The 24,818-nt window shown below is 43.8% G+C and overlaps 1 protein-coding gene and 1 pseudogene across 1 annotated transcript; both read left to right on the forward strand.

The window, feature by feature from the left end:
• Positions 1-7,597: 7,597 nt before the first annotated feature.
• LOC146753277 (obscurin-like) lies at positions 7,598-10,957 on the forward strand (annotated as a pseudogene).
• Positions 10,958-13,151: 2,194 nt separating this feature from the next.
• On the forward strand, positions 13,152-22,373 carry LOC146753278 (obscurin-like). Its single transcript, XM_085530832.1, has 8 exons — positions 13,152-13,800; positions 14,124-14,236; positions 14,953-15,106; positions 17,548-17,814; positions 18,438-18,725; positions 19,880-20,146; positions 21,130-21,396; positions 22,039-22,373. Exons 1-8 carry the CDS (start codon positions 13,542-13,544, stop codon positions 22,371-22,373), a joined length of 1,950 nt encoding a protein of 649 aa, XP_085386958.1. The 5' UTR covers positions 13,152-13,541.
• Positions 22,374-24,818: the final 2,445 nt, after the last annotated feature.

The raw sequence follows: 24,818 nt of genomic DNA on the forward strand, positions 1-24,818 counted from the left end.
ATAAAAGCCAATACTTGGCATTACAATTCAGGGCAGATAGCAGGCCAAATCTTCACTGAGCTGAGAAGGTAGCAGGATCTTTGGCAGGTACAAGTGGAGTTCAGACACAGTATTCATGTGAATGATGTGATACCAAGAATACAGATTATTTCCTCAATAATGAGAAAGGACAAATAGAAGCTGCTTCACCCCATCTGAGGTCAGGCTGTTTCCACACATAGGAAAATTGCAGGTAAGTGGAGGGGATTTTATCTAAGTGTAGGAACCAGGGGTGAAAATGTTGATTTTCTCCTCTATGAGAAGGGCAGAGCCAGCCATGCACACCCACAGAGCACAGAGCTTTTCATTGCTTCTTCATTTTTAAGTAAAATCATAGGGAAACTGTCAGACAATCAATGTGCAGAAGTGGTACAATCTCTTGAAAAGCCACTTACAGATCTGCAAAACTTGCAAATAACAATTTTCTGTTTATCCAATTGTTTTCCCATCTCCAGATAAGACCCCGTGCTCTGATCCATTTTTTGTGCGTGCATCAACAGATTTACAAAAAGAAACAAGTCAGCAACTGGCTGTACAAACCTAAGTCAAGGTGTGAATGCAACTCTCTGAAAGGAAATTTTGTCATTTATTTCATTTATTTCATTAGTAAACATGGAAGTTTGGTGGCCCTTCCAGGCAGGGGGGCTGGAGCTTCATGATCCTTGGGGTCCCTTCCAACCCGGGTCATTCTGTGATTCTGTGATTCATTTCTCTGCATTGACAAGACTATCTTCCTTGTGTAAGCAGAAAGAAGAGCTGCTGGAGAGGAGCTCTGCTGAGAGGGACCTGGGTGTCCTGGTGGACGACAGATTGACCATGAGCCAGCAGTGTGCCCTTGTAGCCAAAAAAGCCAGGGGTGGGTAAAAGATCTAACACACATCTCTATGATGGGGGTGGCAGTGCTGCAGTGCTCAGTTGTTCTGCTTGCCTGCTCCTCGAGGAGTTAGGAGAAATCTATGCCTGCTGCGTGTTCGAGTGCGTGTGCAATGCCATGTGGAGGGCTTATCACAATAAAGATTGGCGGATTTGCTGCGTAGACCGGTCAGAACTCAGATCTGCGTTGTGCTTCCTGCGGCACCAAACGCCCAACAGTGGCAGTTCCGTGTATTGGCAAGCAGGTGGCAGCAGAGACCACGGAAAGAACGTCTGCGGGACAGACCCTGGGGATCCGTTCTCTTTTGATTATAGGGGAAATATATTGAAAGCTTCAGATTTCATTAATCTTTGTGGGAATCATATAATGTGCAACTCAGATCTACCTCTTCGTGCAGTGACTGCCTGTAAATTTCCTAGAGCCTAATATAATATGGCCTTGTGCTTTCCGCTAACTCACCTTCATTTCATTTTCATTAAATTTGCTTGGTAGTCAGATTTTGGTGTGTGGATATTTTAAAACAATCTAACTGACATTGGCAAAAAAAAAAATAAAAATAATTAAAAAAAAAATGCACGACAGCATCAATTGTATCAATTTTTATAGGTAAGATAAAGAAGAGCAGTTTCCCTTAGTTTTCTGTGCCTCTTTACTTTCTTACCCTCTCCCCTTGTGTGAGAAACTCTCAAAGTCAAAGATTTCTAGTTAGGCAAAGCTGGCAGCGATAGCAGCAGTGCTTATTCATTACTGCAATACTGCGTGCACATCCCCTGTTGGCAAGGGAGAAATTGCACACCAGTCAGTGACATTAATTCTGTTCTATGCCCTAAACCCAATGCAGGTGATGCTCTCATGGCTCTCATTGGTTGAGCATCTCAGGCTCACACACTCCTCCAGACTGTTGCTAGGATTCATTTCCATAGAAGGTCAATTACCAACCTCTTGTTTTTAGGTTTGCCTTGTACTTTTCTGCGGAGAGAGAAGGGCAATGTTTCCAACAGTCAGTACATTCATTCTGTGCTGTGCTGGGCTCTACCCACCCTGCGTATTTATCTTGTGCTTGTCTTAATTCTACCCATGTCAGAATGCCCCCAGTCTGAACTTAACTCTGTTCAGCAACTTTCTTGGTGGAAAAACTACTTATACAGCTGTTTTACAAGAGGGTTATACATTCAGTTAGGGCCTACACTATGTACTGAAAATACTGGAAACTTCCACTGCAAAAACACAATCTACCTCTCCCATCTGTGCAGCCTTGCAGACCCAGAGCACGCCAGGTTATTTCTGCTTTCATAGCATTTGCATGCTGTAGGGTGAGCAAAAGGTTCTGCTGCTTGATTCTTCTGCAAGAGCTGCCTACCGGCAAATGGTTGCAGGGATGGAGGATGTGACAGAAAGCATTTGTCTCCACAAGAGCAGAGTTACATTCAGTGCAGAGTGTGAGAGTCAGGTTGGTGTGGAAAAGCACTGACACGCTGGGGATGATGCAGTGCTCACATGTCTAACACTCACAGACATTACTGTCAGAAGGATGGTGCTGTGTTGTGCTTCTACCTTTGGCAGCCCCTGGAGAAATGCTGTGGCACACAGAACACCTTTGTATTGCACTGACTGCTGCCATGCAGCATGGATTTAACACACCAAATCCAGAGGAGCGTGACTGCATCTAACTGCCCTGAGAAAAACTACTGTAGCTGAAGAGATGAGGAGGCAGCTGCTCATCTGCAGAACAAGCAGAACTGCCAGACACTGGGCCAGGTGAGCACCTCCTGCTGCAGCGTGATGATGACAGGGCTGGAGATGATCTGCAAAGCCAGCTTCAAAGTGGGAGACATGAGTCAACATGGCAGGAGGACAGAGGTGTTAGGGAGCAGCCAAGGCATCAAAGAGTATCAAAAGGCTTTGAAAGGTATCACAAAGCGACAGCCAGGAAGACTGGGATTATCATGAGCAGCAACCTGGATGCTAGAGATTATTTGCTGCCATACAAAATGGTAGAGATCTTGCTGCTGACATCCCAAAGCCAGGCAAAATGGGAACCCAGAGCTCTGCCTGCACGAACCCCACAGCCATAGCATTGCAAGCTGAGCTGCCTTGCTGTTTGTTGCATTCATCCCAATCCCTGTGAATGAAGACTCGGAATGCAGCCAAGGCGATGATTGAGCATGAGAGTGACTTTATTCAATAAACACACTGCACATCACTACTTGGTTTGGATCTTTGGGGTTGACAAGGGCTCGAATTATCTAGGAAGGCACAGAAACACAAGGGTTAGTGTCAAACGTTTGCAAGTTGAATCATGCAAGAGGTTGTTGATACTTGGTAATAGAGAGGACGAAGCAAATAAGCTTGAAGCAACAGAGCCACTGTCTTGAAAGTGATCCTCGTGCAGGTCCATAAGTTTTGACTCTGCCTGGACTTCATATGGGGTAGTATGACATCACAAAGGGGTGATATGATGTCACAAAGGGGCATTATGATGTCACAAATAAGCATTATGATGTCACAAAGGGGCATTATGATGTAACAAAGGGGCATTATGATGTCAAAAAGGGGCATTATGACATCACAAATAAGCATTATGATGTCACAAAGGGGTATTATGACGTCACAAAGGATCGTTATGATGTCACAAAGAGGCATTATGACATCACAAAGGGGTATTGTGACATCATAAAAGGGGCATTGTGATATCACAAAGGAGCATTATGAAATCACAAAGGGCATTATGACATCACAAAGAAGCATTATGATGTCACAAATGGGCATTGTGACGTCACAAAGGGGAGACATTATGTCATCACAAAGGGGCATTGTGATATCACAAAGGAGCATTATGACATCACAAAGAAGCATTGTGATGTCACAAAGAAGCATTATGATGTCACAAAGGGGCATTGTGATGTCACAAAGAGGCATTGTGACGCCACAAAGGGGCGTTATGATGTCACAAAGGGGCATTATGATGTCACAAAGGGGCATTATGACGTCACAAAGGAGCATTATGATGTCACAAAGGAGCATTATGACGTCACACAGGGATGTTACCATCACCCTGCGCCCAACTTCTCTCTCCCTCCTATTGGCTCCCTCTCCCACCAATCCCCGATCTCCCCTCCCCTTAGGCATTGAATTCTCTTCTCACTACCTCCTCCCAGTCCTCCCCTAGGAACAGAAACCATTCAGATTCTACAGCAAACTACAGCATCTGCACTGCAAGAGCACACTGAACCACCTGCAACAGTGAAACATGGTTTTGGAGAGTGGGTTTGAAAACACACCTTTAGACAGCTGTCTCCCTGTAGCCAAAAGGAAACCAAGCAGCCAAAGAAGAGTCCAGCCTGAAACATGCCCATGCTACTAGCCCAGGTTTTTCACAGTCAATGCAGAATCCATCCTGTTCTTGAGGTAACAAATGACCAGTGGGTCTCCCCTTGCTCCACCCCTTCTCCTTCAAAGCCAGAAAAAGAAAGAAAAAACAAGCAGAAGAAACCCAGACGTACCTTTCCACACACAAAGCAGAAAGTGGAACAGCAGTTGTCTCCTTCCTGAGACATGGTGGGGAGCATCCCAGAGGAAGCCCAAGTTCTTTGCTTCTCTCCACAGGGACTTCAAGCACTCTTGGCAAGAGCTGCTTAGGTTCTTTCTTCAACTGCTTCCAGCACCAGAATCTCATTTGGAAAAGGATCCCTAAAGAAAGAATCAGCAAATGAAAAAGAATGAGCAATAACCACTTTCCCAGTTTTCTTCTGACATGCAATTTAGACTCTCAACTCTGGCAGGGTCTTAAAATCAGCTGGTTACAAGAACTGTCCCACAATATATCCAGCTTCTGTACAGCTGCCGTTATTTCTGACAGCGAGTGTAATCACAGAATCATAGAATGGCCCGGGTTGGAAGGGACCTCAAGGATCATGAAGATCAATCGCCTCCCTGTCCCTGCTGGCCATCCCCTCTTCTGATGGAGCCCAGGGGACCATTTGCTCTCTGAGCTGCAAGAGCACGCTGATGGCTCACGTTCTGTTTTTCATCCACCAGGACCCCCAGGTCCTTCTCTGCGGGGCTTCTCTTAAGGACTGCTCCTCCCAGGCTGTACAGATGCCTGGGATTCCTCCAGCCCAAGTGCAATACTTGCACTTTGCTGTGTTCCACCTCATTAGATTCACCTAGGCCAACCTCTCAGTTGAGCTCCCTCTGAATGGCATCCCTTCCTTCCACTGCATCAGCCGCACCACTCAGCAAACAGCAGAGGGTGCACTCCATTGCATCATTGGTGTCACTGATAACCATGTAAAAAAGCACTGGTCCCAAGAACTGGTCCTGAACACCTCCAGGGATCCCACCACCTCCCCGGGCAGCCTGTGCCAGTTAATTCTGTGGGCAGAACTGCCAGTATGAAATATTATGCTATCGTGACAAAGAAAGAGAAGAAAAGCAAAATTAAGACTAGCTGACAAGCCTTGGCAGGGTGTTCTGCTCTCCTTAAATTTATACCCATTATTCAATTCTCTTTGGAGCTGTCTCCATGCCTCTCTGGAGTTTGTTCTTTGAGAAGAAGCAATTAAGTAAGCTCTCCAATGCCAAAGTGCATACACTACTCTAGGGCTTTGTTGTTTCTCCATGGATCAACAAGGGTGACAAGCCAGAAGAATATGATGAAGAGCCTCATGCATACTCAGTGTAAAAAAGAACAAGGCAATTGTTGCTGGGAAGAAGGTGCATTTGCATTTGTGTCTTCTGCAGAGGGTACTGCAGAAATGGAAAGTCTTCCACTGGAGCAAACAAAGGGCTCTCATTTATTGCAATCAAGGCCCAGCGTGTGGATCTCAGAGATCAGACCTACACACTGCAGCAAAACAGAGACCTGCGTGGGAAAGTTCAGTTTCTCTCTACATCTGTGTAAGAAAAAGCCCACCATGGAATGACAGCTAAGTAAACATCCCTGTGACTCTTCACAGGTCTCTTCTACATTTGGGATCACTGCTACAAAAAGAGATGTTGACATCATCTCTCGTGGCCACCCTGAGAGAAGAGCAGGAAGGCTGGGATGCTCTTTTTCCTATCTTTCCCTTGATTTCCTCTATATCTTAGGGACAAATCACAGGACTGAACACAGAAATCAAATGGCTCTACAAAGCAGATTGGCCAGTTCAAGTCAAAACAGCCACTGAAAACACCCCAGATGCTGTCTGACAACAGCTGGACTGTCGGGGAGTCAGGTGAATGCAGTCTGCTGGCCCTGGGCAGGAAGAGGACAGCCCAGACTGTCACATACCTTTCAGTGAAAGCTGATAGAGCATTTTATCCCCCTCACAGATGCACTGACAACTTGCAGCATCATCCATTGAGATGTTGTGAATTTTCAGGGTGTGTTTCTTCCCCACAATTTGCAGTTCATAATTTTCACTGGCCTTGAGCTCCTTCCCATCCTTCATCCACTCCACAGTAGCGCCTGTGTCTGAAAGCTCAGCCTGCAGTTTGGCTTCCTCATGCAGCCGAGCGGAGATCTTTTCTACATCTTTGCTCTTATTGGTAAATCTCACTGCAGCACCTGTCAGGAGCAAAGGCCTCATTATTTCAATTTAGATCAGGCTAACGTGGTCAATGTTTGCTGCAACATCTCTGAAAAAGTATCACCTTCTGTTCCTGCACTCATCATTGTGTCAGTGCTGAGCAATTCAAGATATTTCATTTGGTCTTCTTGCCGGATTTACTAAGTAAAAATCAACCAAACATCTCCTTCTACTGATTAAGAATGCTCTAAACATGCTTCTGCAGAGGTTTCCACCCAATGACAAACAGCTCCTCCCATAATGAATGTTTATCTGTTCTATTTGGTCATGCAAAGCTGATTGATACAGATATTATTGGAATGATTGCTCCCCTACTTCTAAACTATTCCAGTGCAATCAGAAAGGCTGTCTGAACCTGGAGCTGAAAGTACTGCTCTATGGTGATGCAGTGGTAAACCTGCTGACTGAATGCACTGGCCAAGAGCTGTGAACTGCAGACATTCATCAGCTGGCATGAAGCAATCTGGTTCAGATACCAAGCAGCTGGGTAGATTGGCTTACCCTACACTCAGTGCTATCATGTGGGGGGGGCAGAGGGGGATGTGGGGCTGCAATGTGTCAGCGTCAGGAGCACAGGTGAAGGCAGCTGAGCTGTGTGAGCAGTTGTGTTTGAGTCTGGCTGCAGCTCTCTTAGACCCCACTGAAGGGCTGAGTGCCACTGGGAAAGGATCTCTGTGTGGAGATTGCTTCTACTAGAGGTAGTTCTATCAGACTGTTCTATAGAGCTGTGCAGGGGCTGTAAAGGGAGTTGAGGGGGAATCTAGGGGGCATATGGGGCTGTGGTGGGCCATAGGAGGACTAGGGGCTCTAGGGGGCTCTGAGGGTGTGTAGGGGTTGTGGGGAGCTATTGGAGGATATGGGCAGGTATGGGGCTTGAAGGGGTGGTGTATGGAGAGATAGAGGGTTGTGGGGGCCTTAGGGTGATATGGGGCTACTGGGGGCTGTCGGGGGCAAATATGGGGAGAATATGGAGTTGTAGCAGATTTGGGGGTGTAGGTGTGGTATATATATATCTATATATATAGATCTGTCATTGTCTTCATTCGAAGAAATCTGAAAATTAGGAGTCCCAGCTGATAGTAAAGACTACCTAGAGGGATGGGATGACCATATGGACTGTAATGAGGATGCATTAGAATTTGTGATAAACACTGTAAAGCAGTGTTGCTCCGGGAAATGGCCCAATACGACACAGAAGCAGCTTTAAATATCTTTCAGTCACAAGCTGTTCATATCTAATGTCTATTTTACCCAATGTTTTCCAGTTCCAGAAGCAGAGGATGCCTTTATCAACAAGCAGAAGGTGCAGAAGGAGGTGAAGGCTGCACCAACAGAAAATGCCACGCTGAGCTGCGAGGTGGCCCAGGAGAAGATGGAGGTGAAGTGGTACAAGGAGGGGAAACTGATCACCTGGAGCAAGATGTTCAAGGTGGAGTCAGAGGGCAAACAGCGTCGGCTGGTGGTGAGCCAGGTGGAGAAGAAAGATGCAGGGGAGTACAGCTGCGAGGCTGCTGGCCAGAAACTCACCTTCAAGATTCATGTCACAGGTAAGACAGGTGTTGTATGAAATACAGCAGAGAACAGTAAAGTAAAATCTAGTTTCTATTATACAGTGATCCAGTTGCAGTAGTCTGTGCTGAGGATTTTTCCCTATACTTGATTGCCTGGGTTTGTAGAAAGTATTTGGTTTTAGTCTCGCACAAAGTGCTGTTTCAGTCTGTCTGTAGAATAATAATTACTGATATATGTACAATGGAAGCAATATTCAAGATATTATTCAAATCTCTCCTGTGCCTGAGATCCCAAACTGTAATTCCTGTTCACCGAAACATTTGACTAAGATAAGTATGTGCAGTGAGGCTGGAGTGCATGTTCTACGTGCAGCCTTTCATGGCAGGAGAAGCAGGAACTTCTCCTAGTAGTACACTGCCTTTTTACTATGCCTTTATGTTGGAGGCTGCATCTGGATAGGTGAGTCTGCTACTCCCAGTAAGAGACCTGGTAGAGCTGACTATTCCCAGAGCTCAAAGTAAGATAGATATCTGGAAATCACACACAAAGAACAAAGGACTGCGTTGGTGAGCATATTTCCTTTGTGCCTTTGACAGTCACAGTTGTGGCAATGGTAGAGGCCATGAGGAGTCTGTTCAGGAAGCCAGGAGTACTGTTCTGGGTCATGAAAAGGCAGCCAGTGGTTTGACTATCACATGTTTATGTGTTTTGATGTTTCACAGTGGGTCTTAAGTAAAAGGAACTCAGGTTTTGGTTGCCTGCAGGACAGATGTTCTTTTGGGTTCAATATGTTTGCATAGTGACTTGCAACCATGGGACTGGTGTTCAAGGACCCTCTTGGTTCCTTCAGTTCCTAGGTTCTTTCTTGCCTAGATTTGACACTTAGTTTCAACAGAAGAGCTGATATTCTCTAGTGAAGGCTATTAGTTTGGGCACAAGTGGTAACCTAAACCTGTTCCAACCGGTATATAAAGACCTGCAAGATGCTCACATGTCAGTCCCTCAGTCAATACTTTTTCTTTTCTTCCCTCAGAGCCAAAACCTGTGTTTATAAACCAGGAGAAGGTGCAGAAAGAGGTGAGTGCTGCCCTGACAGCAAGTGCCTCCCTCAGCTGTGAAGTAGCACAGGATCCAAGCGAAGTAAAATGGTACAAGGATGGAAGACTGCTTGCCTCCTCCAGAAAGTTCAGAATGGAATCTGTGGGCAAAACACGGCGTCTGGTTGTGGAGCAGCTGGAGAAGAAAGATGCTGGAGAATACATCTGCAAGGCTGCTGGCCAGAAGATGACCTTCAAGTTGGAATCAACTGGTGAGCATTCGCTTTGGGAGTACTAAGCAGCTGTTTATGTGGCTTAGAGGAAGAGGAAGTGAGCCATGCCAAAGGGAAGGTGGTGTGGTGCAGGAATGCAGTTGAGATCAAACCCGCCAAACGTTTCCAGATTGATGAGGAAGGGGTCAGAAGAACTCTGGCAATAAGAGGGATCCAGGCTGAGGACGAGGGAGAGTACTTCTGTGAGTCCAGAGATGACAAGAGCAGCATTAGCATCACCCCCAAAGGTATGTCTCTGGAAATGAAGGCTGACAGTGTGGAAGGATCCTTGGCTTCCCTCATCAGCCATTACAACACTGCAAAGCTGAGTTCATTTGTGTGTTTATGCTGTTCTCTGTGTTAAGAGCCAAGTACAAAATTTCTTTCTCTCAAAATAACTGTGGAACAACTGCTTCTGAAGAGCACAGCAGTTAAGTGGGCAAATCAGCCTTCAAGGCTGGAATTAAGCATCCCAAATGTAAGATGGGATTTTTTTTACCCCTTCTTTGCCTCTTTTCTTCTTGCATCTTTGTAGATGCAAGGAGGATCTCCTCTACAGACAGGGGATGTGAGTGTGAGTTATGGTGATCACTGCCTGCGAGTCATAAAATCTTATGCTTCCAATAAAATCATTGACTCTGTTGGCTCTTTGAAGGTGCTCAAACATAAACGAGCTCATACACTTAGGGACACATCTTTTATGTGCTCCTAAGTGGTTTCTTCTTCTCCATCAGCTCCCAGGGTGGTGAAATTTGTTACGAGCCTCAACCACATGGCTTCTGAAGAAGGCAAAGAGGCTGTGTTCAAGTGCACTGTTTCTCCCAGTGATGCTGTGGTCACCTGGTTCAGGAATGGTGTCAAGACTGAAGCCAGTAAGAAACTCGTGATCTCACAGAAGGACACCAACCACAGCCTCACCATCACCGATCTGACACTAGAAGATGCAGCTGAAATCTCTGCCAGTGCTGAGGGCGTAGAAAGCACAGCCAATCTCAGAGTCCGAGGTAAGGGGCTGTAATGCCCCATTGATAGGCTGTCACTGGTGCTGTGGTTTGTGGGTTTCATATTGCCTTTCCTCTGGTTATGGTGACGATATGGAATTTTGCTTCCTTAAGTAGGGTTCCCCTGAATGCACTGGCACTGGAACCACCATTTAAATTCTTTATAAAAAAACTGTTTTGTGGATTCTCTGTGTTCTTACTGTTATTTCTTCACATTGATCAGAGGCCTCAGTCTCATTCAAGAAGAAACTGGAGCCTAAAACTGTTGGAGAGAGACACAGTGACCCTGGAGGTAGAGCTGAGCAAGCCTGCAGAAGTCAAGTGGATGAGGAACAGCATTGTATTGAAGGCCAGTGAAAAAACAGAGATCAAAGCTGAGGGAACAAAGCATATCTTGATAGTTAAGGACATCTCCTTTGCAGACAGGGGCTTTTACTGCTGCAAGAGTCCTGATGACAAGAGGCAAGCCAAGATCAGTGTGGAAAGTAAGTGGAATGATTGCAAGGTCTGTAAAGACACTGGATGTGATTTGAACTTGGATTCAGGTCTTCTCTATTATCACAGTGGCTACTGCCAGCCCTACATGCCATGGGGGCAGGGAGACACAGCCCTGGGCTTGGACACCATTGTAATGCTTGAAATAAGGTGAAAGAGAGGGCGGTCTTCCCAGCAGCCCTCAGCCATGTCATTGACATAAGCTCTTAGCTGATTCTCCTCTGGAATTTCTCACTCTGGTGCAGTCTGTTTTTCTTCATCTGTAAGGCTATTAGCAACCTATTCCCTGCTTATCCATCTGTTCTTCTCTACAAAGCATGTCTTTCAAAGCATCTTTTTATAAGCAGTCAGAGTTAAATGAAAAAATAAAAATAAAAACACAACAGTGCATCTATCTATGGATGCTTTCCTTTCAAGTAAGCTAACGGTGTCTCAGCTGTAGCCCTGTACTTCTGTCCTATTTCCTGCATCCTTTTGTCATGTTTGCTACGGAATGGACAAGGACAGAATTGAAGGTCTATCTGATTTTTGTCTACAAAGCCCCTGCCACCAATTGCTGCTGTGTAGGTCATCAACAGGTACTGAAAGGCTTGATAGCAGGCTTTGAGTACATAAAAGGCTCTTAGAAAGTGGAAGCAAACAATCTGTTCTCTGTGCAGAAATAATGGACTTCAATTGCAATAACAAAGATGCAAGTTCTACAACAAAAAAGCTTTTTAATGGTTGGATGAGTGGATAAGTCATTTGGAGGGGCTTTGAAGCCTTCACTGTGGGTTTCAGGAAAGGTTAGTGAAATATCTGGGGCACAAAGAGCTGAGCATGTCCTGGAGCAATGGAGAAGGGCTGGATGATTTTTGCGGGTATTTTCAGCCATAGAATTTTGTGTTCTGGTGGTGTCAGTACATTCTGTCGTACAACATGGACGGGTTGGTTTGTTGCATTGGTTCAGACTTTTGTACTAGGAGCTCAGCAGTGGTTAAAGCTCACACTTCTGCAAAGTAAACAAGGTCCTGCAATTCGTCTCTACTCTGTTTTAGCTGTGGATTAGCTTGACAGTTCCCTTCCATAAGCTTTATGGTTCCCTTCTGTAAGTCTACTTACACAGACTGAGTTGCTTAACTTGAAGTCTTGCTCCAGGATTTTGAGCATATTATTAGCAAAAATATCACAAATAATTTCACCAACAATTCTCCCCACCTATATGTAGCTTTCCTTTTTTTCACTGGCAGGTTTTACAGTGGCAGATAGGGTGGGCATGTAGAAACAACCTCACCTTAATTCTCACGAAGCTCTGATTTCTCTGACTGGCCTTTGTTTTGTGATTCTGCATGCATGCCCTGTAGCTAAAGCCTGGATGTCTTCCCCAACACCTTCAGTCTCCCATCCTTACTTCAGTTACTCCATTGCAAATCTCTCTGCTAGTCCAAGAGAGTTTTTATTTTACCCCTGACCTTTAACTGAGTTAGTTCCATTAAGTGGCTGAAGCCCTAAGTGATCCAAGGTGAAGCATGATCCAAACTGGAATTTAGCTAATTGTAGTAGGGAATCCAAGCCTTAATGAGACGAGTTATTTAAAATATGTGTCCTCCATCTAAAACAGCATTGAACTCTTGCCCTGGTTTATGATAGAAGTGAGAGTTTAACAGCAGAAGTCTGAAGTTATGCTCCATATTTCTCATCACTCAAGAGAATATTTGAATATATTAATTTCTTTGGCTGTGTTAGAGCTCATAATGAGGTAAGCTGATGTTCTTTAAATGCTCGGAGTCTAGCAATGTGGGGAAGTGGACTGCTATTTGCTGTTGAGCTTTAGGCTAAGAAGCCTGATATTAGAGAACCGTGGACTTCCCCTTTCACTTCCCCTCTCCTCTCCTTCTTCCTGGACTGATCCCTCATGGTTTGAGAATGATTTCAGAGCAAGGTAAATGAGGAATAGCCATGTGAAAACCTGTTGTTTTAGTGCACTATAAGAGACACTTATTCAAAAGACAAGTGTGTGTTCCAAGCTTAAGTTTGCAGGAGATCCTAGAAACAACTCAGATGCTCAAACCTGTAGTCTGGCTGAATATTTTATTGTCAGTTCTGGTCAGGAGGAGATGCTTGAGTAAGACAAATAAAAGGTCATGGGTAAGTTGGTCCTTCTTGTGATATACTTCTAGGCTTTCATCAGGGAAAAGCTTAATTAGTCCAAATAATTATAGGAGAAACCACACCAAGAACATGAGAGTGAAATTTCAAATGACGTGAAGGTAAATTTTACCTCGTTCTGCCATTCCCCAAATGTTTGTTTCCTTATGACAAGAAGAACTTTGCAAAAGTAATTTTTTTTTTCAGTCTTGTGTGCAACACAAAAAGGGGTAAAATCTAGGAGACCACCTGAAATCTTTTTTCCATCTGGAAGGATCGATTTAAGAGCACCCATGGACCTGGTTATGAACAAGATTTCTTCTTTGCAAAGGCTGTTGCTTAATTGGCAGATAGTGTACCTGGGAGAGGAAGAGGGAAGTAACTTGTTTTGGAAGTCCTGATGCTATTCAAGCATTCAAGGCCAGGCTGGATGGGGCTTTGTGCAATCTGGTGTAGAGGGAAGCATCCCTGCCTACAGCAGGGGGTTTGGAACTGGATGATCTCAAAGGTCCCTTCCAACCTAAACCTTTCTCTGATTCCTTTGATGATTCTATTTCTCAGATGCTGGTGTGAAATCTCCAACCTCTCCCCATTGTCTTTCAGTGCGGCAGATGAAGCTGGTGAAAGGTCTGCAGCCCCTGGAATTCCCTGAGAAGGGAACTGTCACCTTTTCGGTGGAGGTGTCCAATGAGGATGTGGAAGGGACTTGGCAGAAGGACGGCGTATGGCTGAAGCCTGCACCAAATATCACGATGGGTGTCCAGGGGAAGAAACATTCCTTGACACTTTCTTCTGTGACCCTTGAAGATGCAGGACTCATTTCCTTTAAAGCAGAAGGCATTAATTCATCGGGGAGGCTCACTGTGACAGGTATTGGTTGGTGCAAGGTGTGATTATCTGCTCCTGTCCCAGATGACTTGAACAGCAGAACCAGCTTTCCTTCCAGCTGCAAAGAATGTTATGCACTGGGCCATTGCCACCAGAGTATCCCTCAGATATCAAGAGGATTGTTGTAACATGATTGTCCCTAGCACAAGTAATGATAATGTGCTCAAAACAATAGGTTTTTTTGTTGTTAATGACATGTTCTAGTAAGCATGGAGAGTAGGCACTGCCTTTCATTATTCCTTATGCCAGATGCTCCTAGAGACCTAATTCCCAACTAAATCCACATCCTTCTTTCTCCTTCTCAGAACTGCCTGTGAAAATCAGCAAACCATTGGCAGACATTAGCATCACTCAGAAGGACAAGGTCACATTTGAGTGTGAGCTGTCCAGGCCCAAGGTAGACGTCAAGTGGTTCAAGGTATGGCATGTAATGGTATTTTCCTTTCTGACTTCTCTGGAAATGAATGAGAGCCTTTAATTTCACTTCCAAGGGATGCAAGTCTGAGCTTTTGCTTGATAGCTTTTGCACTGCTCTCTTTTCTTTATGCTCTTTTACTTGCCCAGATCAGCCCTCTTTGATATTATGTCCTGAGTTCATTTATCAAGTTGAAATGGAAGTTTGTTTTGGGTTTCATGTGAACTCCTGAGGTCTTGCTGCACAAAATATTGTTGGTTGGAGCACAGTCTTGAGCTTCAACTCTAACACAGAAATTCTCAGCCAGGATTTTGTAGCCTTGTTGTGAACTTGCTTTTAGGGTGAAATTTCAGTTTTCTTTGCACGTGACAGTGTGAGAATTTGCTCTGGCACTTTCTGTACCTCCCCGGTGCTCAGCTGTTCCTTCCCTTACTTGGGGATAATGTCATTTATTCAAGGTGATGTCCAAACGAGCTTGTTAACAGTCCTCCGCAGTGCTTTAAGCTGTCATAGGTCAGCCAGAATTTCTGCATGTTCTATAGCCATTCCTACATGTTGAAAACACTGCACTGTGCTTAAGCTTCAACATATGTTCCAGTAAGCACAGTTCCATTAATTCTAGGGGAGTGGGTGAATTAAGCATAGATCTGAAGGCTCCCTTTGCTCAGTGCAGAGATGGAAGGACTCATGGAGATCTGACTTGATATTTTCCCTTGTAGGATGGGAAGGAGCTCCATCAAAGTAAAAAAGTGGGCATTACTTCCCAGGGAAATAAGAGAAGTCTCATTTTTCACAAGTGTGAATATGAAGATCAGGGAACATGCACGTGCCAAGCAGCTGAAGACAAGACATCAGCTACCCTAAAGGTTCGTGGTATGTTTACCTGAATGAGCAAATAAACTGTGTTTTGCACCACAGGAAAAAATGCTTCCTGGGCAGTTTGAGCATTTCTTCGTTAGTCCTTTTGGATACCTTTCTCTTTCTTCTTTATGCTCAAGACAGATTTTCCCTCCTTGTGTTGTACTGGTTAAACCCCAGTTTGTAGCTCATCACCAGGCTCTGAAGCATCAGACTGGTTACTGAACACACGGGTCTGCTGTGCCCTGGTAAATGCCACCTGCCAAAGGGACTTCTGAAAGGATGCTTTTTTCTGATTTCCTACTAGATGCTGTCCTCATGTGGCCACTTGGGTTCAGTGTTAGCATGAACATGAACATGTGTCCTGTCCCATGACTTTGGTGAACTCTCATTTTCTCTCTCAGTCTGCAACCAGGTTGCGTTGCAGTTTCAGTACTGGCTGTTTTATGCAGCCATTCCATTTGTTCTGGTTTAGGTTCTTTTTTTTTTTTTTTTTTCTTTTCTTTTTTCAGGCATCATTTCTATACAGTAGACAAAGCCAGCTTATTACATTTGATTTACAGTTTTTAGCTTTTGCTGGTAAGCATTTCAGCTCTCAGGCAGTTTTACCGACAGGTTTGAAGAGCTGAAATGGACCAGCCTGGACACGATGGTCTGTTTTTGGTGGTGTAATGAATTTCTGAAGTTAAACTGATAGACCCTGTAAGGTTTTACAGTGTATGACTCACGTCTGGCAGAGCTATCACTGCAAGGAGTGTTTATGTATTTAGCATTTGGGGAGGCAAATGGTTGGGGATACTCTTTCATTTGCTTGCGTCTCAGAGTGAATCACCAGTATGTGAACCATCCTTCATCTCCTTTGTATTGCTTTTGTGTGTGTCTGTGTGTGGTTTCCCCTGTGAATTTCATCCTTTCCAGTTATATGGAAGTTCTCTTTTGAGCAGTGAAATTAGATGTTCCATCAGCAGTCATAATGGTAAAGCTGAGTTGCCACGTTATCTGTGTCCTTTCTGTCTGGCGTCTCAATAACTGCTGCCCCACCACAATATCTGCCTAATACTTCAGCTCCATGGATGCCTCCTTGTGCAAACTGAGAGCCTGGATTTGGTGTGCATAGATCTGGGCTTACATCTGTGCTGGTAAATGCACTAGTGCATGGGCTAAGCAGTCCTGCCTCCTGTGCTGTGGGCATTGAGATGGGGCTCCTACAAGCTGCCCATTGCAAGATATTTAGAAACTAATTGCTGCGGAGGTTTCCATCCTCTTTTCAGACTAACTAAAATTTGGTTAGTGGGATCAAAACAGAAGGGGCAGGGAGGGAGAGCTGACCAAGGACTACTGATGGAACAACTATGAATCCTTGGTTCCTCAGGATTCCCTGCATCAGCAGTTGGCAACAGGAGTAAGGGGGCTCAGGAGGACACTGTAGAGTAGTGTGAAAAATGAGCGAAGGGAGTTACTAATTGATGCCTCTTGGAAAGCAGTCCAAGAGTAGTCCTCTTCATAAACTCTCCCCTTGTGTGTGGTTTTATCTTTATGAGGTGTTCATAACGAGTGATGTGTAGATCTCCCTTATCTCATAATGTCTTTGCCTGCCTGCAGTGAATATGCAGGATACAGGATCATATACGAGCTTCTTTGAATTACTGCTCATGTCAGGAGATAAAATCTGCCTATTCTTTGAACTAACACTGGCGAGGGTTAGTTATTCTGGCTACCAAGAGAATGACACAGCAGACTAAACTTTTTCTTTTCCTTCTTTGTCAAATGCCTTTTCATCCAACGACGTGTCCCATAGAAATTCAGAGCAGTGTTGGCTGAGGGAAGTGGAAATATTTATCTCCTGCGTGTATCTGCCACCCTATTTAGACATGTCCCTCCTGGCAGAGCACAGAGATTGGAGGAGTTGTATTAGGCACAGGAAAAGAGCACAGGGTTGGTTTTTTTTAATATACAATGTTAGGGTATATATATGATGTTAAGTGTGATGAAGAAAAGGGAGACATTTGAGTTAGCACACTACTCAAGAGTTCAGTCCCCAGCTTTGCCACTTCACTGCTGTACAGTGCTGAGAAAATTACTCCTTACCTCTGAAATTTAGCCATCCAAGTGGTAAAATAGGGATAACAGGTCTTCTTTTAATTAGCTCTTTATTTGCTGTGCGTTAGATCAAGTGCTTAACAAAGCGTCACCATCTAAGTAATCATTCATAGAAGAACTATCACTACTGAGTTAGCCTTTCTCACAGAAACTGTGCTGATCATTATATATATATATAACATATATATATATATAAAATATATTGATCAATATATATATAGATAATATACATATGTATATATATACATATGTATATATATAATGTGTATATATACGTATGTATATATATAATGTGTGTATATACATACATACATACATACACACATATATTTGTTTGTTTGTTTTCCTCTTTTTAGAGCTGCCTGAGAGAACTGTGAAGCCTCTGCAAGATAAGATTGCACTTGAAAAGCATCGGGGATTCCTGGAGTGCCAGGTGTCTCGTGCCAATGCTAAAGTGAAATGGTACAAAAAGGATCTTGAAATTCATCCCAGTGACAAATATGAAATTTTGAGCGATGGCGTGTATCAGAAACTCATCATCAACGATGCGAATTATGAAGATGAGGATACATACACTTGTGATGTTTTTGATGATAAAAGCAGTGCTCATTTCTTTGTTGAAGGTAAAAATAGTAATAATAATAAAATAAAATAAAGGCAGTGGAATGCAGATAGATTTATACAAAAGCCATTCTCGCTTACTTTGAAAACAAAATGCAAATTAAATGAATATTTAAATTCAGAGGGTTTTTTGTTTTCCCAAAGTCCACCGATATTTTTCTTGTTACAATTATAAGGGCAAGAACATCCTGGAAAATGAATTTATCCTAAGTAGAGCCATTACATTTGAGCTACAGGGACCTTTACTAGGAGAAAACTTGTTGTTCAGAGCTAAGTTGCTGTATTTAACCAAAGTAATTATCAATGTCCGTGTTTCATTGAACCTCTATTCCACTTCGTAATGCGAGGAGTTTGATATCGGGATGGGAAGGTCATGGTTTGATTTGGATGTTGGACTGGGAATCAGAAGATCTGGGCTCTCTTCAGGTTGTCAGTCTTATTGTCTGACTTCATAACAACATTCCTTTGTTTCTACTATTTTTTTACTGATGTTTTAAGGTATTTTGAGCTGATAGGTGTAGTGTTCATGTGCAGTAATGCTGACGTGAGTAAGTAGGGTGATAATGTAAGGGTTTTTTACATTCCTTCTAAATCTCTGCTTTCTCTTGTTCCATCCTTCTTAAAGAGCAATCCATTAATCTAGTAAAGGAGCTGTGTGATGACTATGTGACTGAGACTGAAAAAGCCAAATTTGAATGCGAGATATCCATTCCTTCTGTGAAACTTCCCAAGTGGTATCTACGTGGGGAAGTCTTACAGGCTGGCATAACCTTGATTATGCAGCAAGAAGGCACCATCCACCGGCTGACCATACTGAAAACCACCACTGATATGACAGGCACCATTCAGTTCTCAATTGGCAGATCCAAATCCACAGCCAATCTGCTTGTTAGAGGTAACATATCCTGGCTTGGTTTACATCATGAAGATGAAGAATTAATTAACATACAGTCTTCCTTCACTGGGGTCGTTGAAATATTGTGTGTGTGTCTGGAGGGTCTGCTCCATTTCCAGTTCAAAGTCGTTGGACACTAAATGAGACAGCTGCATCTCAGTAAAATATGTGTTTGAATAGTTGTGATGTGCTTACTATTCAGATCTAAAGAGCTGTGGTTTTGTCCTTGGCTATTCCAAAGAAGTCAAATCAGGTGAAATTAATTGTATTTCTGAAGTAGACAAGTTTAAGTTTGGTAGCACCTAAATTTGATGCAGTTTGTCATTGATTTCATCTGAAAGAAACTTCCAGGCTTTTTATCAGCTGTTTTCCCGTTGCAGCGTAAGAGTCTCCATTCACATCCTAAAGTACTTGTTATATTTTCAACTCACTCTTATTTGAATAAAAGCCTTAACTGGGAGCAGTTTAATAAGCACAGAACAAGAGCTGGACCTTGCATTTGGTAGATAATATACAGTATTACTTTATAGAAATGTAGTCAATGGCATTCCCTATAGGCAATCGTTTGTTTTATCTTTAGAGTGGTTCAAACAACCATTGCGAAGATGAAATTAATTGGGATGGAATACACACAAGAGACTTTCCTCTTCTTCCAATTGTCCTCATCCTTTCTTCTCTTCCACCCCTGTTTTGCAGATTACCATATACAAATCACCAGGAAGTTGGAGGACAAGACAGCTTTGGAACATCATTCTGTCATCCTGTCCTGTGACTTCAGGCCTTCTCAAAGGTTGTGAAATGTTTCAAGGGCCACACACCCATAGAGCCCTCTGAGAAATACAAGATCAAGAGGGATAAGCATTCAGCAGAGCTCAAGATTCTGATGCTGAAGCCCGATGATGCTGGTGTGTACAAGTGCAAGGCGGGAATTGCAGAGACTGAGGCCACGCTGACAGCTGAAGGTATGAGCAGGGAGGGTGGCCTCTTCCATGTCCTATTTCACCTCTGATTTCTCTTCTCTTGGTTGATTTCTGCCGTTCTCTCCTGCTAACTTTATAAATGTATAATCTTCACTGAGAAGATTACACAAAGATTATCTAGTCCAGCCATTCTACCACATCCCAGTATGCTTTATAGTAACAGTGGTAACAGTTCACCTTGTTTCCCCACAGCCCGCAATGTAGAAGTAAGGAAGCACCTGCAGGATGTGGAAATTGAAGAAGAGAGCTCTGCTGTCTTCTCCTGCGAGCTGTCCCATGATGACGAGGACGTGGAATGGTTCCTGAATGGCAACCTCCTTTACACCAACAATTACAATGAAATCAAGAACGCTGGCAATTGCTGCACACTGACAATGAAGCAGGTTAAGCCTGAGTATGCTGGCACAGTGACAGTGAAGTCAGACAAGGTGTCAGAAGGCGCGCGCCTGAAGGTGAGAGGTGGGTCTGATCACAGCCCTCCTGGATGTAAGAGATGCTAAGGAGCTCCAGTTCATTCTGTTGTGCAGCAGTCCTGCTTCTAAAGCTCACCTCTCTGGGGTGACAAGTCATCAGGGGCTTTCTTCCAGTGGAAGGTTCCATTGCAGCAGATATCAACGAAGGAGGATGGTTTTGGTGTCCTGCCAAAGCATTCCATTGCTTTTTATCATCGTTTTACTTAACACAAGGAGAGTTACAAGAGCAATTTCTTTTACTGCTTCAGTAACATGCAGTGTCAATGCTGTTGCCCCAAGGATTTATGACTGCTGGGAGAGATCATTCAGTGTGTGTTTTGCCTCTGGAATGACTAATGACCAGGCTGTGAACAACCTGATCTAGCTGTGAATGTCCCTGTTTATTGCAGGGGAGCTGGGCCAGATGGCCTTTAAGGGTCTCTTCCAATTCTAAGGATACTGTGATTCTAATCTGCTCTCCCCAGCAATTAAGCTCTTTTATTCTATGCGCTCAGAGTTTGAAGGATTTCCTCTTTCTCCTTTCCTTTGCATTTGGTGGATGTTTTTTCCCCAGTATAAACATCTGATGTGTGAAACAGAAGACAGATAAAAGGAGTCAATAATACAGGAAAATCAAAAGTGTTCAGCAGCTTATCCTCTTAATCCTGTGGCCTGCTGTATGAGCTCTGCTCCATGTGAGGGCAATGCCAGCTCTCCAGCTTTAGAAGAGCTGCATCCCAATAACTTCATATGATATCAGTCCCACCCACAGCAATGCAGGCTGTCCCTCCTGTTCCCTGTATTCTCCTACTGATTAGTTCAGAATTCCTTAAAGCGCATTCTGTCAAGAGACATGAAACCGCTTTAGGTTCTATATTGGTGTTGTCAGTACTGGTAAAGATTTATTGATCTCTCCTTAAAAAGCTGAAAGCAACTGGAAATGTCTCAACTTCTGTATCACGTTGTTCTGTTTTGGCTGTTTAATTGCAGAGAAGCCTGCTGTCTTCATGAAGTCCTTGGATGATGTTTTTGGTGAGGAGCGGGGTGTGATTAAATTGGAATGTGAAGTCTCTAAAGAGAAGGTCAAACCAGTGAGGAAAAAGGACGGTGATGTGCTCACTTCTGGCAACAAGTATGAGCTGGTACAGTCTGGGAAGACCCTATGTCTCCTTCTCCATGACCTCGAGAAGCCAGATGCAGGTTTCTATACCTGTGATATTGGCACTGATGTTGCCAAGTCAAAGGTCAGCGTTCAGGGTAAGTACTGTGGAAAGTAAAGGAGTGCTGAAAGCACATTCAGTGTGGTCACTATGTCTTACACCTATTCCCCCACGAGCCTTAATAGTTTCTACAATAGAAGTGTATTACTGCAATGTAGCGCAGTGATGTCTGGTAAATTCCCATTGCTTTTGATGTAAATGTATCTCCTTTTGCCATGAAAATCACCAAACATGTCAAGAATGTCCTGGAAATGTTTCCTTTCTAAACATCCCTAAAATGGAGAAATGGTTTGAACACCAGTAGGGGTAGGATGGTAACAAAAGAGCTAATGAAGCAGTTAATTTCTTGTCATAGGCAAAACCCTTTTTCTCACGCAGCATCCTAGAGTTGTCCTCTCTGTTAGGTTTTTCCCTCTGTAGCTCATTGAATCTTCATTGTGCTCCATGGACTGAGCTGCTCTCCTTGTAGTTCTTCCAGAGCAAAGCCAAGAGATTCACGTCTCTTTTTTTTATAGCTTTCTGGTAATTCTGAGTGGAGAATGTCTTAGAGAATACATGAGTGAGGAACGCAGCCATGTTCTGCAAATCCTGAGTTAAAACACCAGTCCTGCTACTCACGTCAGTCACAAATGCCTTTTCTCCATCTAAACCTCATACTAACCTATCTCTTATCTTCCAGAGCTGAATATTGGCATTAGCAAACGGCTGAAAAACAATGAAATCCAGGAGGTAGAAGATTGCACTTTTGAATGCATTCTGTCCCATGAAAGCATTGATGAGTTCAAGTGGACACTGAATGGAAGCAGAGTGGAAAATGGTAGGCGATTTAAAACTTCTAACGTGAGTCGGAAATATACTCTCATTATCAAAAGTGTGACTCCTACTGACGCTGGGGAAGTCGTTTTTACTGCCCGTGGTCTAACCTCCAAAGCCTCTCTGTCTGTGAAAGGTAATGAGATGGGAGAGATTCTGGGGTCTGATTCCTTCAACTGTCTTCTGATAAGATTGTCGTGAGAGCTAACTCATAATATGGTTAAAGTGAATAGCAACCTTCTACTTGAACCTTGAAGCACTGAGAATTTCTCTTAAAAATAAGTAAAAGGAGGAACCATTTGACACAAATGTGAGAACTACCCAAAGCACTGGGGTAGTGTTGGAAATGGGCATCTCACTACAGCTTGTTCCATTACCAGTAAATCAGGAATGATCTGTTGAGGGAACTGTGGGAGCAAATATCCTCTAAGTATAAGCTGAAGGGATGGCCTTCACATCATCTAGCTGTACAACAAATTCCTATCTAGAACATGTGCATCTGAGAGCATCATCCAAGGCTCCCAGTGTGATGAGTGGAGAGAAGAAAGAGGCAGTTTTCAGTCATGGTTCATCATCCTCAATTGGGTAGATTTAAGAGAGAATAAATGGTGCCTTGAATTCTATTGTCTGTACTTTGCAGATTACTGCTGGCTGTAGGATGGCGTCTGTTGCAAGTGCCTCTCTAACTTATCTCCAGCATGTGGATGCGTGTATTTTGAGAGAGGCATCCTACCGTGTGTGTGTTACTTAAAAAGCATGTTTTCTTCCAGAAAAAGCTACTGTGGTTACAAAACAGCTGGAGGATACGACAGCAGCAGCAGGGCAGGACATCAGCCTAAGCTGTGAGCTGTCGAAACAGATGTGAACATCAGTTGGTACAAGGATGGCAAAGCAATCAGAAAAAGCCAGAAGTACGACTTGCAGCAGGAGGGAACTGGGGCCATTCTGATCATCCATGACTCTACTGCCAAGGACAGCAGGGAGTACACCTGTGAGACAGAGGACTCTGAAACAAAAGCCAGGGTTACTGCAAGGTGAGTTGAAAAGCACACTGGGGATGGCATGTAGAGAAGTCGAGGTAAATATCTGCAGCCTGTGGGTGATGTTTTTCTCTTCTGTTTCCTTGAGCGGGATCAGTTCTTAGTTTTCAGAAAATATGATGGATTAAAATCTTTTCCTTAAAATAATCTGGAAACTGAATGATTCTCCAGTGTGATGTGGATCTGGGCAGCCTGGTCTGGTGGTTGGTGACCCCTTGGCAGGGGCTTTAAAACTAGATGATCTTTGAGGTCCTTTTCAACCCAGGCCATTCTATGATTCTGTGATCATTCTATGATTCTATGATCTTGGGTGTTAGTGAGCCAAGAAAATATGGCAATCTGAATTAGTCTATATTGAATATGTGTAATCTAAACTATATGCAGTTGATCAGATGAGATCCTACCAGCGCATGTATAATAGTATTAAACTTTCCAGATATCTTCTGGAATGATCAAGCCGATGTAAATGGGTGGACTCTGTGGTCTTCTTAGACTCTTTGCATCTCTATGTGATGTTCTAGAAGTGAGGGCAAAGGAGATTCAGGACACCTCTGTATGCTTGAGACTTGTTGGGGTAACAAATCCCTTTGTCCCACACCCTCATCCCCCTCTTTTCCTTCCAGAAAAACCTAATTACTTTATCAAGGAACTTTCAGATCTGAAAACTGAAGAAAGCGGAACTACAATTTTTTCATTTCAGTGCGAGAAATGCTCATACACCGTCATATGGAGGAAAGGCATTGCTGAGCTCAGGCCTGGCAGGAAATACGAGATGGCACAGAAAGGACGAGACCTGCAGCTGAGCATAAGAAATCTGGAGAAAAGTGACAGTGACGTGTACACCTGTGACATTGGTGATGCCCAGTCCAGATCCAAGCTGGTTGTACAAGGTATGTGTGAGAGCCATATGACTGCGCATCCTGTTTCTCCACTCCCAAGACATTATCCTGGTAGAATTTGTACATTTATGGCAGGTCTTTGGGGCTGCAGCTGTCTGGCCTGAATAGCGGTTCACAAGCCATGCACAGAGCGAGCTGCATGGAAAGGGAAAGAACTACCAACTAGAGCAGTGCCATTGAGAACTTTATGTATCATTTAAAAACCAAAAATGCTGATGTACGGTGAGGCTGGTGACCCAGAAATCAGTGTGAACTTTCTATCTCTGACCTTTCTGAGTTAAAAATAGTTCTCTAAAGTTCTAGGCAAAAATTCCCTGATGCAGCATTCTGGGTAGTTGTCACGGTTTAAACAAAAATTTACCTGTGTTCGTGACAGGGGGGCCACAGGCAAGCGAGGTGCTAGAAGGAGCTGAACCTCAGTCCCAGCTACTTCAGAAGCAGCCCGAACCCCCTCATACACGGCTAAGATCTCCTTCTCAGTTTAAGCATAGCGCTCCTCAGACCCTTTATATGCTCAACTCCAAAATCCCAGGGGACGGCCTTGGGTCTCTCCTGAAGCTCTTTGCCACAAACTCCAAGTGGGACCTTTTTCTCCAGCAGCAGTGTAGATTATGTTTTTCACATCCTGTCCCGTCCGTACTGGCCCCAAGGCCACGGCATGGGCTATCTCTTGTTTTATCTGCTCAAAAGCCTGCTGCTGCTTAGGA

The sequence above is a fragment of the Coturnix japonica genome, unplaced genomic scaffold, assembly GCF_054131305.1.
Source record: "Coturnix japonica strain WE unplaced genomic scaffold, WE-NBRP24 Scf039, whole genome shotgun sequence".
Taxonomy (NCBI): Eukaryota; Metazoa; Chordata; class Aves; order Galliformes; family Phasianidae; genus Coturnix; species Coturnix japonica.